Genomic DNA, 15007 nt, shown 5'->3' on the forward strand with positions numbered 1-15007 from the left:
TTTTTTCCAGGTTTTTTTTTCCATAACATAAAGAAAGCCAGCCCTTGGCTTCCCAAATCTCCATAGATAACCTTAAAAATCTTTCTTAAATGCTAGGGTGATTGGGAGAGACCTAGCTGGGAGAAGTGACAGCTAATTTGGCAGTCTGTGGGACATGTCTAATCAGGAGGATTTGAATGTTAATTCTGTGTAACTATTTTACTGCTGATAACTGGGGGTGCAGATTCACACTGTGGCTGTTTGACTGGCAGCTGACTCTAATGGTATTCAAGGACAACTTGAAATTGGGTTTTGTGTCTCATGTCTCATGAACTTAAGGCCAGCTGACTAAAAAACCTGTCGTCACCCCCCAAAAAACATAACAAGTCAAAGCGTAGCGTGGGAATGGTTGCCTTTTAGGTGCACATAAAACACTGTGAGTTGCTGACTCTTGAAAAGCCAAGTCTGCTGAGCAGCTTGGTCTGTCCATGCTGAGTTTTAACCCTTGATTGAAAGCCAGATGTTCCCCTTTTATTGTAAAATTTCCAGCTCAACTGGTTTTGAACCTCATTTGGATAAACAGGGCCAGAGTGTTTGAAAGCCTATCTGAACTTCTAATTCCTGTCAAACCAGTTACAAATCTAGTCTGGCCAATTGCTATGGAGAAGTTTATTGTTTTTTCTTGTGTTGTTTTTTTGTTTTTTTTTTTTGTAATTGAAATCTAAATGCTCTCAGACGTTTCCAGCTTAACACAGGGCAGAAACTAATCTAGCCAGAACAGCATTAAAACCAGCTCTAACTTCTCTTTTAGAAATGAATTTTATTTACTAATTGTTTGTTTACTTTGTAACTCCTCAAAGCAATTGGAAAGCATGTATTAAGTCTTAATGCCCTGTCTTTAAGACTGCAGTCTTCTTGTAACAGGGCCAGAAATTATGGGCACATAACCCACTTAGAGGTCCTTGAGCTCCACAGGAAATCTCTTATTGGAAGGGCTTAACGAAGACAATCAGATTTCGGAGACCAGGGCCTGTGCCTGACCATATGAACACACACAAGACAAAGGCCTTAAGCTGTGCAAAGGGAGCCTGTAGAAAGACGATGATTAAGAATAAATGGAAGATGTGAATTTGGAGAATGGTGCCACCACTTACTTCATCCGCTTGCAGAGCAGGGGGGACCAGGGGAACCTGCTTGCCAAGGTTAGATCATCATCAGCACTTCATGAACACTGTTAGCCCTAATGGCAAATAAACCTCCACTTGCTATTAGTGCTATTCTTGGCAGGCTGGAGGACAGAAGACCTCTTGCTACAATTGCTGTCCAGTGACTCAGGACTGGATGATACCATCCAAGTACTTCTTAATGTGATCCTTCTGTTGGATGGGAGAAACAAGCCCTTCTCCCTGCGCTCAGCTAGTCTGGTTTGATGGCAAGCTCTGCTCAGACCTCCTGTGCTTTACTATGGTAGAAAAGCTGAGGGTTTATTTTTGCTTTGGCTTTTACTGATATATTTTTTTAAAGGTATCTTCTACCAGGAAGGTTTTGCGTGCTTCCTAATTTTCTGCTGATTATGACTGTACCCACGCGTTGTTAGCGTGTCTGCTAGCTGACAATACAGGTGTGTTTAAAGTAATGAAGCTGTGTGTGGACAGGCTCGGGTTGTGTGTTTGTGTAGCCTCTTCCAGGGGCCTCTGGCTGCTGCTACATTATAAATAACGTCCCCCTGCCATTGTGCTGTGCTCTGGGTTTCACATGCCCCCATGTGCTCTTTCATGTGTGTTGCTGACTTAAAAAAAAAAAAAATTCCTTAGACTTTAATCCTTGGGTTTATTTCAAAGCTTCCAGAGGCAAATCTGGTTTATAGCAAGAGATTTACTTGATTCCTTGTGCTCTGCAGATGAATGGAGTGGCAGATGGAGCGGGGAGGGGAGGACTCAGGGACCCCTTGGCTCTATCTTCTTGCTAGCTTGACCCTACTTCTGTGCCTGCTGCCCAAAGCGTTTTCTTTTAAGCTGCACAGAACATGAAAAGAGGTCAGTACAGACCTCTGCTCGGGCACTATCTGTTATATCCTCCTCTTCTGTGATTTCAAAAGCTATTTTCTTAATCTTTGCTCTGGCTTGTTGGTTACGCATTGCTACATAGCCATACCCTTGTGCTTCAGAAGGTGTGAAATCCCATGTATAGTGTGTGCACGCAGGAATGACAGAGGTGCGAAAAAAATGAGTTGCAGACTCTGGAAGCAAAAGGCCTCAAAAAATCCTATTATACCCTTGGTCACGGGAAATAATTGGAGTTTTGAGACCTGCTGTACAACGAGGTGCCGGAAGGGCTCCCCCTGTCCTGCTGCATGAAATACCCTCTTTTGAGGGGGACAGGCAAGTTGGTGCTGCTGTCGCTACCCCCTTGCAAAGAGCAGTGCCCAAATGGGACAGGACCCCGAGCAGTTTGATAAGAGTGGCGATAAGGTGGAGCCGCGCTGGCAGGCTGTGTGCTGGCAAGCGCATGCTCCTCCTTATCAGGGAGCGCCGCGGCAAAAGCGCTGTGCCAGCGCCGGGAGTGGCACTGTGGGAACCGGCGATGGCTCAGCCTCCGCGAGGCTGCTCCTCGGGCAGAGACAAACCCAGATGATCTAATTCCCTGCCTCGGTTTTCTCCAGCTGCACCCACTGCTTGTGGAGATGTCAAATGAGGCCCCAGCCATGGGAGGAGAACGCATTTTCACTGGGGATCACATCAGAGCTGTGGCTTCAGATCCTCCCCCGGTACACACCAAGGGAGGCATTTGGGGCTGTGAGACAATGGCTTGAAACCATCCCGGTTCTCTGCCAGGGAATATTCATTCAGAAATCCCATCCCGTTTTGATACTAACTCTCTCATGGTTGATCAAAGCGAAGGCAAGAAAAGAGCTTGGCTTCCTACTGTTGCTTTAGCTTCAGGCCAGTTTCAGCAGAAGCTGGGCCAGTGCCTTTATCCTGGGCAGTGTGGTTGGCAGCTGGGCCAGCTGGTGCAGCTCCCCGTTTTGTAGTGGCTTTAAGGTGCTGCTTGCATCTCACTAAGCATCAGGGCTGTGCACCGCTTGCACCGGTTCTCCTCTCCCCTCCTGCCGGGCTGGACGGAGGCAGCCAAGGACGCTCAGTTCTGCTCTGTGCTTGCCTTGGCTTGCTCTCCCTGCTCCATGATCGGACATGTCCTCTGTGCTGCAGCCACCTCCTCCTGGATCCTGCTCTTCCTCCAGCCTGGCTTTTGCCTGGAGGGAGGCACCAAGTCCTGGGGTGTCTGCCCTTACTCCTCACCTCAAATGCTCCTCAGGCCTTTGAAAATGGTTATGGCAGTGTTTCCCCTCTTCTCCCTCACCTGTCTGGGACAGTGCACGTGATGGCAAGTTCTCCCTGTGTGCTTCAGGGATCCTCTGGAAAGGATTCGGCCTTGTCCAGGGAACAAGGATCTGCACATTTCTCTCAGGGAAGGAAATTTGGTGATGGAAACCTGCCTGTACGCTGCTGGGGAGAGGAGACCCCTGTGTAGGGGGTCAGATCCCACCCTGTACTGAAGACAGGCGTGTAGGAAGGGCTAGACATCAGGGATGGGTCACTGTCACTGACTGCCCTGGGTGACTGATCCGTGTCATTCCAGGTCAGCAGAATCGCTGCTCCATCGATGCCGAGAACGCCCCGACACCGATCCAGCACCGAGTGCCCATGTGGGACCAATGCCCCGGCAGTAGTGGCTGACCCACTGGTGAGGCGGGTGGGAGCCTGACCCTGGGAGTACCCGCTCCGGGGTTCCCTCCCACGGGCCAGGCAGGCTGGGATGGGGCCAGCTTCTTGCAGGCCACCAGCACCCCAGAGACACACTCCAGCTGGAGGGGCCCCGGCGCGGCAAAGGGCACCTGGGCCGATCAGGGATCTGGAGGGGTTCTCCACCGCTCACCCGGAGGCCAGGGAGGCCTGGGCTTGGTCTCCATGGCTGCCACCTCCCCTGGGTCACCTTGACCACAGTCAGCTGCCGGGAGGGACCCTCGGCGCCCAAGGGGCGGACCCCGGCGCCCAGGGGCCCTCTGCCGTGGCGGGGGTGCTGCGGAGAGCTAGGAGGGTTGTGGAGAGCTGGGGTGGGCTCTCCGCCCCCCCTTCCTCCTCCTCCTCTTCCTCCCAGGTCAGCCCCAAAAATAGCGCTCCCGTAAGTGCCCCCCCCGCCGTTGTCATCGGCGGCGGTGACGTCACTCCTTCCAGCGCGCTGAGGTCAGGCGCTATTAGCATACGGCGCCCCTCGGCCAATGGGCGCGGCCGCGCCGGTGACGCCTCCGCGGGCGGCGCTATTTAAGGGCGGCCCGGCGCCGGCGGCGCAGAGCGCGCTCGGGTGGTCGCGGCGGACAGGTCTATCTTGCTGCAGACTAGCATGAGCCAGCGCCAGAGCCAGCGCCGCGGCGGCCCGCGGGCCGACATGGTGCCCGAGATTGCCGCCGCCGTGGGCTTCGTCTCCGGCCTCTTGCGGACACGGGGCTGCGTCAGCGAGCAGCAGCTGCGGGTCTTCAGCGGGGCGCTACGGGAGGCGCTCGCAGGTGAGGCGCGGCTCCGCGAAGAGGTCGGCTTTGTGGGGGTGAAGGCGCGGGGTGAGAAGAACCCACTCGTGCCTGTCCTCTTGCTTTCCGCTTGGGGGTCGGATGCCCACTGGTGTCCTTCTTCGGTGCATCCCGTGTTGCTTTTGCGGCTTAGTGTCCCTCCCTGGGTGCCCATCTGTGTCTTCTTGGGTTGGGCACCTATCTGTGTCCTTCCCAGATGCCTAGCTGTGTCATCCCTGATGTTGGATACCTATTTGTGCCTTTGCCTGGGTGCCTACCCGTGTCTGGGCACTGGCAGGTATGTGTGCCTTCCTGGGCACCCACCTGTGTCCGTGTGGGGTCTGGGGCAAATGGCTGCCTCAGCCCTGAAAGTAAGCATATCCCTTGCCTTATCCTCTGAGGGTTTTGTGCAGCCCATCTGCTTGAAGCTATCCTTGCTGGAGCTTGGTATAGATGATCCAAAGCTAGTCTGAGTGCCCTATCCTGAGAAAGAAGTGCTTGGCCCTGTGCCAGTGGAGTTTGGCACTCCCCTCCCCACAAATGTGTCCGGGGCTCAGCATTAGCTGGGTGTTTCAAGGGTCTCCTCCCAACTGAACATAGCTTTGTGTTATCAGCCCTAAGAAGGGATGGTTTGTTTGCCGCTGTGCTGAGATAAGGGGTAGCAACATGCCCCTGAACTTAGAGAATTGACCTGGATGTTAGTCTGTGACTGTGGTGTTTTGTTCTTGGTGATACGGTATCTACTCCAGCCACCCCAGGGGTTGGAGTGAGGAGGTGGTGTGGTCCCATCACTGCAACTCCCCGTGGCACTGTTCTGCCTGGGGTTTCTGGGACCTCCCCTGCCTTGGAGCAACTGTATAGTTGAGCACTGGGCTCTGGAGGCAGCCGAAGGAGGACTAGTTTCCTCTGACTGCAGTGTGGCGTGGGACCTCCTTGGGACTGCAGTAGGACACAGACCTCCTTGCAGCTGTTGCACGCCTGCTCACAGCTCTTCCCTTCTCGCTTCCCTTGCAGAGCACTACAAACATCACTGGTTTCCTGAGAAACCGTTCAAAGGCTCTGGGTATCGTTGCATCCGGATCAATCACAAAATGGACCCCATTATCAGCAAGGCAGCTAGCCAGATCGGACTCAGCCTACCACAGCTCTACCAGCTCCTGCCCAGCGAGCTCACGCTCTGGGTGGACCCCTATGAGGTCTCATACCGCATCGGTGAGGATGGCTCCATCTGTGTCTTATATGAAGCAACTGCATCGAAACCTGTGAGCTCCTATGGGATGCTTACTTGTAAGAACCAGATGATGTTAGGTCGCACCAGTCCTTCCAAAAACTACATCATGACTGTCTCCAGCTAAATATTCCTCTTGTCCTCACACTGCCAAGACACAGGCTACTGTATACCTCACCTGAGGATCTATTTTTAAGATGAAGAGCTATTTATATTTTTTAAAAAAATCCAAGAAAATCCAAAATTAAAATATTGGGCACTGCTTTGAACAGAAGCAGTGTTCTTGGTGCCTTTTTTAAAGCTGTTGCAAGCTTATGAGTTTTTATTATGAAGCCGATATCTACCTAATTAGTGTTGGATGGCAATTCTGGGCTGGCTTGCTCGCTTGGGCAGCTTGGAATGGAGGATGAGGGGAAGAGCCAGGCTGGGAAGTGTGGCTTGGTGGTGGGAGATGTCTGTCACCTCCTCACAATCCTGCTACCCAACACTATTGCTGTATTGCAATACTGTTGGAGAAGGGATGAGGGAGTTGCTGTCTGTCTTCCACTACCTTCTTTACTCCCCAGCTGGTCTGATCTCTGGGGCCTGGATGTGCTGTTTGGGGCAACCTAGTCTCAGGGCTGGGTGATGCTGGGGGACCCTGGGATCACTCTCCTTTGCTCTCACACACTTCTTTTGGACCTACTTGTGCTGTGAGAGTTGCAGCTCTGCTCTGCCCTACTCCCAGCACAAAATGAGGGGAAGCATGGCCTGTTTCCAGCCCCTCCATCTTTCCTATCTGCTGGACTAAAAGGGGGCCACATGGGTATCTGTGTCCTGTGATGTGGAGCAAGGCAGAGATGTGCTGGGTGTCAGGCTGTGCAGAGAAGGTGCCCCAGATTAATATTGCAGCTCCTGTGGTGGCACGGGAATACTGTTTGTTCCTGGTGCTCCCCATACCTGGCTATTACCCGCTTCTTGCTGCGCACAGAGAAGGGTACTCAGACCATGAAACCAGCACTGAACAGCTGTGAACTACCAAGTCTTTCTGCTATGTGTGGCTTAAACATGACCTGTGACCTGCTCTTGTGTGGCCTCTCTGTGCTCCAAGGGTGGAGTCTGGCCTCTTGCTTGCATAAGTTGCCTAATGCGGTGCTGATGACTTGCTGTGTCACTTCTCCAGAAGAGCTGAAGCAACTCACCTTGTGCCATAGAGGTCGGTGTGTGAGAATTCCCTTTGCCCTGTCTCTTAAAATCAGAAGTATTGGGGGTCTCTTCTCCATGTGTGTGGGTTGCTTTGGTGTCCTAATGTTGCTTTTAAGGTCACAGCACTTCTTCCCTCTCTTCCTCCTCTGGGTGATCAGCATGTAGCTGTCCCTGAGAGCTGTCTCCACTGATACCTCGGTAAGGGGCATTGTTTGGTTCTGTCTTGGTACACAGTTGTTTGGCACAAGTCGTGCCCTGGTTCTCTGTTCTGTCCAAGCAAAACTTCTCCTGGAGTCCCAATGGTACTTGTATTTGGGGAGACTTTGCCCAAATGGTGTTCAGCATTTGGCCCTTAAAACTGCTCTGGCAAACCACAAATGGGGTGGGAGCTGAAAGTGCTGCCCCAAGAACTTCGCCTTCCTGTTGGGAATGAGCCTTTACCAGGGTGTTGTATGTCCATTGCCTTCTTACTAACCAGCTGGTGTTCCTCCAGTGATCCTGGGAGAAGTGATTGGAAAAGCAGGGCATTGACATAGTTGTTTGCAGTGAAACTTTCCCACATTTGTCTCAGCACACTTTTTTTACCTTCCTCTTTTTCTGACTGGCATAACCAGAGTAGTTCTTGCCCAGCCTTTGATGAATCAAGTTCTCAGACATTTGTGCAATATGTTTCCAAATCTTGGGTGCTCTGGGAGAGGAAGGAAGCTTCCCATCTGCCACAGTTCTTAGCTTTTTTAAAAGTATATTTAAAAATCAGCACAGCTCCCCAGCTCTTGTCTACTAATGTGAAAAAGTAAGTTCAGATTATTGTAAGCTTCAAATAATGAATTCCAGAACTGGAAAAATGCCCTCAGTTATTAGATCCTTTTAAAATGGCTAGGTTTTGGCAAGTTGTTTGTCCTTGCACAGTAATAGCAGACTGGCTCTGAAGTTGCATCACTTCCCTCTGCATCACTTGAATTTATGTCAGCAAACAGAAGCTGAAATGAAGCACTGGGGCTTTTCCCTTGGTGAACTTGTGCAATAGGTGACCTCACCAAGAGGGGAGTACTTGGGAATTTCCAAAAAGCCGATTCCCTTTTCAAGGAAAAGGGATCTGAGTGCTTCTTGGAGTCCTTGATTAACCTGTTTGTGTGGAAAGCCTGTGATGAGAACTGCATCCAGGATGAGCAGTGTTTGTTTTGCTGGACTCCTTGGCTGGATGTGGAGTTTCCTGAAGGCTGGTACTTCCTTGAGTTGTAATTTGTCACGATCAAAGCAGTCTTAAGATTTAACACATACACACCTCCTGCTTTTACTCTGTTCCCTCCCTCTTACCAGAAAATTTTTTCAGGAACAACAGCCTACACCAAAGGAACACACTATAATTGCCCTTCACATGCCCCCACTTCCAGAACCAAAATAGCCAAGTCTTATTCTTTTTTTGTCCCTGGTGTGGAGGAGACTAATGTTAAAGGTGTCTTTTTTTTTTAGCTTCAAAACCAGCCAAACTTGGGTATAATCCATTTCTCTCTCTTAGCTGGTTACATGTAAAAGCTGTGAATTAGTGTGCTCTGTTGCCTTCTGTCTAAAAGCCTGATGAGCGGAATGGTGTGTATTTTGAGACAGTGTATTTGAGGGGTTTCCTGTAATTTTTTTTAACAAGCTGGACTGTTGAACGGGACCTGCTTTTCGTATTTGGTGAAAATGGTAGAAAGTTTGTAAGCTACACTCGGAGGAGGGAGTGGATGGTTACTAATTGTATAGTAGTCTTTTTATATACAGAATGTACAGATCCTTTGACAGATGTATGCTTTTGTTACTTTAATAAAAATGTAGCAGAATAAATGAGCCCTGTTTTTTTGCTGGGAGCTGTTGTATGCTTGCAAAGAGGGTGAGGGTTGGGATTGCAACCTAAATCCCACGCTGAATGCTGTGGGCTTGGTTAAAATGTTGGATGACTTATTATCCAGCTGTGGCAAGGAGGAGGTTTAGGAAAAAGCTGCTTAGTCAACATGCTGACTCTAAGCCTAACCCTCTAAACCTGAGGAATTAAGGCTGGGAATTGGTTTGATGACTAATGCAGGGCTGTGGGTGTCCTGCCCTCTCCTTCCCCATGCTGGGTTCTGGCTTATGCAGTAGGGGATTTAGTCCATGCAGGACTGTAGAAAGTGTGTCCTGCCAGGATATGAAGGTGTTAAGAGATCTGGCAGTCAACTGCATTATCCAACCCTAGGAATAGCATAAAGGAAGCCTTGGAAGAGCGAGGCATGGGGCAGTTCCTGGTTAAGCCTCCCTGCCCCCACTGGCCTTCCAGGAGTGAGTGAGCCAGCGGAGGAGGAAGGGTGAGAGATCATGGGATCGAAATGTTCAGGCATGCGGAGGATGCTCTGGGCCTGTCATGATAAAGGCAGCTGGGCTGGATGCACAGGAGATCCTGTTTTGGCTGTGGCCAGGCTGGTGATGGGGGCATGGAGCTGTAACCCTGCTCCCCAGGATGGGGGTGTCTAGCTTGTGTTTAACCTAACCCCTGTCTGCGCTCATCTTTGAGCTGACCCTAGATAAATTGGCTTGTGCTAGTTTTAGTCCAAAACGCTGTTTTTCAGGAGGGCTTGAGTTGTCGGGATCCTTGTGACCCACCCCAACCTGTGCCCTCCTGGCAGTGGTGATGGTGGGGGGGGTACAGGCCTGGTTCCACTGCTTTCCCTGCAGCCCAGCTTCCTCCCCTCCAGCTTTTACCATAACACACCACCTCTAAGACGAAAACAAGTTGTGGGCTGATTTTGGTGCTCTGTCAAAGCCACTCCTTTTTGAACTCATCCTTTTATTAGTTTCCATAAACACACCCAAATTGCTGCTGCTTGTGAAACAGAGCTGTTGGGGAGGAATGGGCGTCCCAGTCGGTTGCTGGTTAGCTGGGGAGTCATCCAGGTTCAAAGGCTTGGTGAAGTCAGGTGATGGCAGCCTTCCTCCCTCCGGCTTGTCCGGACCAGTGTGGTTGGCCTGGACCTGTGTGCTGTGCTCCGTGGCCCATTTTCAGGCTGGCACAGTCCGTGCCGTGGCCAGCCTGGTGTGGTCCTGCGTCTTGTGGCCTGTGGCTGGCATTTGAGCCCCAGCAGGCAGAGCCAAGATCATCTAAAATTTTTTTTGCTCACAGCCAAGATAAAAATACAGCTCTTACACCATAGAGTTTTTATTGAGGAGTTGATGCTACCCGCACCGCAACCAGATCCCCCTGCTAGCCTTTCGATAGCTGACTCATCTACTATTTTTATTTTGCTCATCGTTTTTCTTCTGGTAGGACTGTGATATCTGATGTACAAGCTGGGTTAGCTTAGGGGTGCAGCTTTATCTGCCACCCACCCCCGCCAAAGCCCTTTTGAGCTGAACTGCAGATTTTCTCATTGTGAGATCCCCGAGCACGTCGCAGGACCAGCACCAGAGGAAGGGGGTGTGGAGGCACAGCCCGACCATGCCTGGGGGACCCAGCTGCCCCCCCGGTGTGCTTGAAGAAGCTCTGAAAAAGACCGAAAGTAACTCAAACCATACTCGCCCACTGCTGCCCGCCTCCTGCCTGTTGAAACCTGGACTTGTTTTCCGCTGAGCCTTTCGCTGAGTTTCCGTTGGGATTTTTTATTCAGGTGGGGCAGGGAAATGCCCAGTTCAAGGACCCTGGGTCAAACGTCGTCCTCAGTAATCAGAGATCGGTGTGTTGCGTAAAAGAGCATTTGCCTTTGACGTGTCCTGGGTGAGAGCTCAGCCCTTTGCCTGGTGGCCCTGCCTGCTCGCCTGCCTGCTTCCCGCGGGAGAGAGGAGCTCTGCCGGCACAGCACCGGCCAGGGCTTAAACGCAGAGGGTCTCCCTCTGCGTGACACCCACCTGGAAATGAGTTACCCCCGCAAAAACCCCGCTGCAGGGAGGGAGGGTGGCACAATGCTGGGTCCCAGGGGAAAATGCTCCTGTCCCAGCCGTCTGGAAGGGTGTTTAGAGTAAAAAGGTGGGTGGACTTCAACGTCCCTGGGGTGATGAGGATGTTTTGCTTGATTCATGGTGAAATATTTGTTTGATTTTTTTTGTGTGCTCCTCTTTCCTGGGGGTTCCTTTCGCAGAAATTGGGCGTTTCTCAGTTCTGTCAGAAAAGCAACATCAGTATTTAGGATGCAAAAGTGCTTGTTGGGGTTATTTCTGCCCTTCCCACAGAAGCCAGACCTGGTATTACCGTCCCTTGAAGCGCTTTTACCCCTTCCCACCCTGAAGAGAGGTGGACCCCTTTGAAATGTGGCAAATGGGATAGGTTGCTCGGAAAAGAAGAAGGTGAGCGGGGATGGGGACAGCAGCAGCGCAGCAGCGGAGGCTCTGCGCTCTCCGTTCCTTGCCTCTGCAGCTGCAGGAGGGACAGAAGCGCAGGCGGGCGCTGCTCAACCTCCTCCCCATGCCAGCACCTTCACGCAGGGCTCAGCCTCTGCCAGGTGCTTCCTGCCCTCTGTTTGCCGACGGGGCGATGGGAAGCCACCGGCTATTTCGGCTTGGCTGAGGCCAATCAGGCACTCGTGTGGGTGCAGCCGCGCTCGCCTGTATCTGGGGAGATGCAGCTGGCAGCACCCAGCCCCAGCCCTGGGAAAAGGGGGAGGCACGGGCCCCGGGGCGCTCCGTTGTCTGCGGTGCTCCGGAGCCTGGGTGATCTTCCCAGGATCTGCCGGAGCTGTAGAAACTCTGAATTCACGTGGCCCAGCAACGGGCAGATGGTTCGCAGGGTTTGGAGGGGTTGGTGCTGTGCCAAGCCCATGGCGCTTGGGGCTGCAGCCCTCCGGCAGACTCCGGCATCGCTGCTGCTTGCACTGGCCATCGCTGGCATCGCCACTGTTTTGTAGCAGCAAACTCCGGCGCTGCCAGCAATTGCTGCCGTGGTGGAGCCCCCACGCAAGCCCTGCCCCAGGCATGAGCCAAACCCTTCGGGTCCAGGGTTGGGTTTGGCGCGTGGGCTCCTGTTGGTTTCTGTCCCCTGGCTGGGATGGCAGCGTGATTCCTGGCTGGGGACCACGCTCCCTGCCTGCCCTTTGTCCTGACAGACCTTCCTCTCCCTCCTCCTCCCTCCTCCAGCTCTCTGGCCTCTGCATCTGCCCGGTGGTTGCGGCCAGACCTTGAGCTCTGCCCAGCCACGACCCATCTTTTCTCTGCTTGTACATCTCCGAGCACCCCAACAGCCTCGCACACACCCAGGGCCCCCCAACCAGTGGGGAAAGCGCTGCTCTGCCTTTCCAATCCTTGCTCAAAACCGTACCACCTGGTGGAAAAAAAACCCTCCTTCCTCCAAAAAGGTCACGGGCAGATGCAAGCGCGTGTGCCGCAGCCGCCGCACGCCCACTCGCCTCCCCCCTGCGAGGCGCAGTAACCGTCTCAGCGCTCGCGGCTCGCTGTGCTTGGAGAGACTCCAGCAGCAGATGGGGCAGGCTGCGGCACTGCTTAATGTTAACTCGAAACGAAAAAAATTACCCCCAACCAACCACAAAACCTGCTGGCAGGCTCAGCCCCAGCCCTGTCTCCGCTCCCTGCCTGCCCCCTTCCTCCCGTGCCAGCTTTCGGGCAGGAGCGCACACGGAGTGGGTGCTGCGCAGACCCCTAGTTCATTAAAAATTACAGTGGGGAGGAAAAAGGGGGTCCCCAAAGGGGAGTGGGGGGTCTGCTGCTGGTGCTCTGAGAGTGGGCATGTCCCATGGCCCTGGAAGGGGTGATTCCCCATCGAGGTGAGCAGCTCGCATGGGAAAAAAGTGGGGTCTGGAGAGGGACAGTCCATACTCCTGCGGTGTCACTGAGAGACTTGGGGGTCCCAGGGGCCAACTTGTCCTGGCCACCCCCCCTGCTGTGAGTGCCTGGGCGAGGGGCTCCTGAGGCTGGGACAGATGGGCTTGGGGAGAGGAGCCACTTTCAGCTGCTTTTTTGTTTTCCACTGAGCATCCCATGGGAAAAGCTGTCCCCATCCCCATCCCAGCCCCCTCAGCAGCGGCTGCTCCCCTGCGCTGGGGCCAGCTCCAACGCTCTCATTTATGACCTGTTGGGGGATAAAAGGGGCTTGTTGGCGGCAGCGAGCAACTGGTGTGCGGGGACAACTGTTGCCATCTGTCTGGTGGGGCGGGGGGGCCGTGGCGGGGCCAGGGCCGAGCCGGGGCCGGGGTTTTGTTTCTCCTTTCATGCACCACTAAACTTTGCACCTTTTGTTTCCCAGAGAAGGGCTGAGAGCTGGGGAGAAAAGAGGCCTCTGTGCCGTGTGGGTCAGAGCAGAGCTCGCTCAGCTCACCAGGGGGGTTGCATACGATTCTTATTATATATTATAATAGTAATTATTGTTATTTGGCAAGTCTGTCAGTGTTGGGCAATGTGGTGCTGAACCCCTCCATCCTCCCCCCGCCGTGCTGCACCCTGCGAGCTCGCTGGGCAGAGTGAGGTGCCTCAACATGTCCTGTGCCGCAGCTGCTGATGCGAGTGGGGTGCATCCCTCAGGGACCCGAGGCTGTGTGGCCCTGGAGTGACAGCGGTGCCCAGCCATCCCTGAGGGATGCTGTGCCCTTGTCCCCACAGGACAGTGTGGCTCTCTCACTAAGAGATGCTGTGCCCCCATCTCCAAGGATTCCATGCCCCTGTCTCCAGGGGCCACCATGCCCCATGTCCCCAGGTGATGCTGTATGTGCATCCCTGAGAGATCCCATGCCCTGCCAGTGGCAGTGAGGAGAGGGCAGGGCACAGGCAGCTGGGAAGGTGGGAGCACCGAAAGGCTGCATTTGCTGCCCCGGGGCAGTTTGTGCATCCTCCTGGAGCAGCGTCTGTGTCTGGGACAGGAGGGCAGAGCTCGGGGCAGGTTCCAGCCGGGTGTGTGAGTCTCACCAGCTGCCTGTGTTTTGTTCAGGCTTTGAGATACTCGCTTTGCTCATCATCTGCCGCGTCACATCTTGGCTGGTAGCTGGGACGAGCCCTACGTGTCCGGGGCAGCGTGTTTCCCAGCTCTGGGGAGCACTGGAGGAGGGACGAAGGCTCGTGGGACTCCCCCCTTCACCACGTTTCCACACCAGTGGCACTGACCCAGGAGTGTCTCGCGGGCCGTATCCGAAATACGCAGGTAGCGTGCAAGGTGCTGTGTCCCCCTTGCACATCTCTCCCAGAACCCGTGGCTACTACCCTGCCAGCCTCACATCCCAGCCTGCAGCAACAAGGCAGAAGGAGAAGGATTTAAGGGTGATGTTGGGGTCTGTGCCCCAGGACCCGCCAGCTCGTGTTGGGATGTGTTAGGGCATCTCTCACAGGGCTGGTACCTGCCCCATCCCCTCTGCAAGGGCCACTCGTCCCTGCGGGTCCTTCCTGGCCCTGCAGGGAAGGGGAAACTCTCGTGTCACTGCTGGGGGATGCAACAGCCGTGTGAATGCAACACCCGCTCCTCTGGGGAACCTCCGGGAAATGTGTTACTGGGAACCGGCTGGAGGCAACAACATCCCTAAGCCCTGTGTGTCTCGGCATTCCCAGCTGCCAGACAAAGGGCGAGGCCCGTTTTCCCTCTGACAATGCCCTTTTACCAGGGAGTTTATTTCTATTACAGCACCGGATAAAACAGAAAAGGGAAAGGATGGGGCTGGAGCGGAGCAGCTGCCCTTGCTGACTTGTTCGCTGCTTTGTTGTGAGTTAAAAGGCTGGATCGGGGCTGAGACACTGGCTGTGGTTCTCCCTTAAAGCTTGAGGGCTCGTTGCCCCCTTCCCAGCCCCTGTGCGGGGATTCTGCAGAGGGACCGGCTGGGATCTGCCCCAGCAAATTCCCCTCCGGGCTGTCAGCACAGACCCTGGCATTGTCTTGGGCCGCAACCCTGCTTAGTCCAGTGATGTGGAGCCTGCCGGGGGTCTCTGCCAGCATGCAGGGGGCTCAGCTTCCCTTTTTCTTCCTTTTCCCCTTTGGGGTGACTTTGGTGAGGAGGTTCAGCTCCAGCCCCAAGGCTGTGCCTCTGGTTCCTGCAGATGGTTGTGGTGTCAGAGCAAGGCACCCCCTCCTAGCGCTGCCCCAAATGCCTGCTGGGGCAGGAGGGGGGCAAAAA

General features: G+C 53.8%; 1 protein-coding gene across 1 annotated transcript; it reads left to right on the plus strand.

Annotated features, from left to right (window-relative positions):
* Positions 1-4314: 4314 nt before the first annotated feature.
* Positions 4315-8786, plus strand: BTG2 (BTG anti-proliferation factor 2). Its single transcript, XM_005447060.4, has 2 exons — positions 4315-4543; positions 5558-8786. Exons 1-2 carry the CDS (start codon positions 4381-4383, stop codon positions 5896-5898), a joined length of 504 nt encoding a protein of 167 aa, XP_005447117.2. The 5' UTR covers positions 4315-4380; the 3' UTR covers positions 5899-8786.
* The last annotated feature ends 6221 nt before the right edge of the window (positions 8787-15007 follow it).

This window comes from Falco cherrug, chromosome 16 (genome assembly GCF_023634085.1).
Source record: "Falco cherrug isolate bFalChe1 chromosome 16, bFalChe1.pri, whole genome shotgun sequence".
Taxonomy (NCBI): Eukaryota; Metazoa; Chordata; class Aves; order Falconiformes; family Falconidae; genus Falco; species Falco cherrug.

Coding starts and splice junctions, on each gene's coding strand:
- BTG2 (XM_005447060.4), top strand. CDS start 4,381: ATGAGCCAGCGCCAGAGCCAGCGCCGCGGCGGCCCGCGGGCCGACATG. Junction 4,544..5,557: donor GCTACGGGAGGCGCTCGCAG/GTGAGGCGCGGC, acceptor CTTCCCTTGCAG/AGCACTACAAACATCACTGG.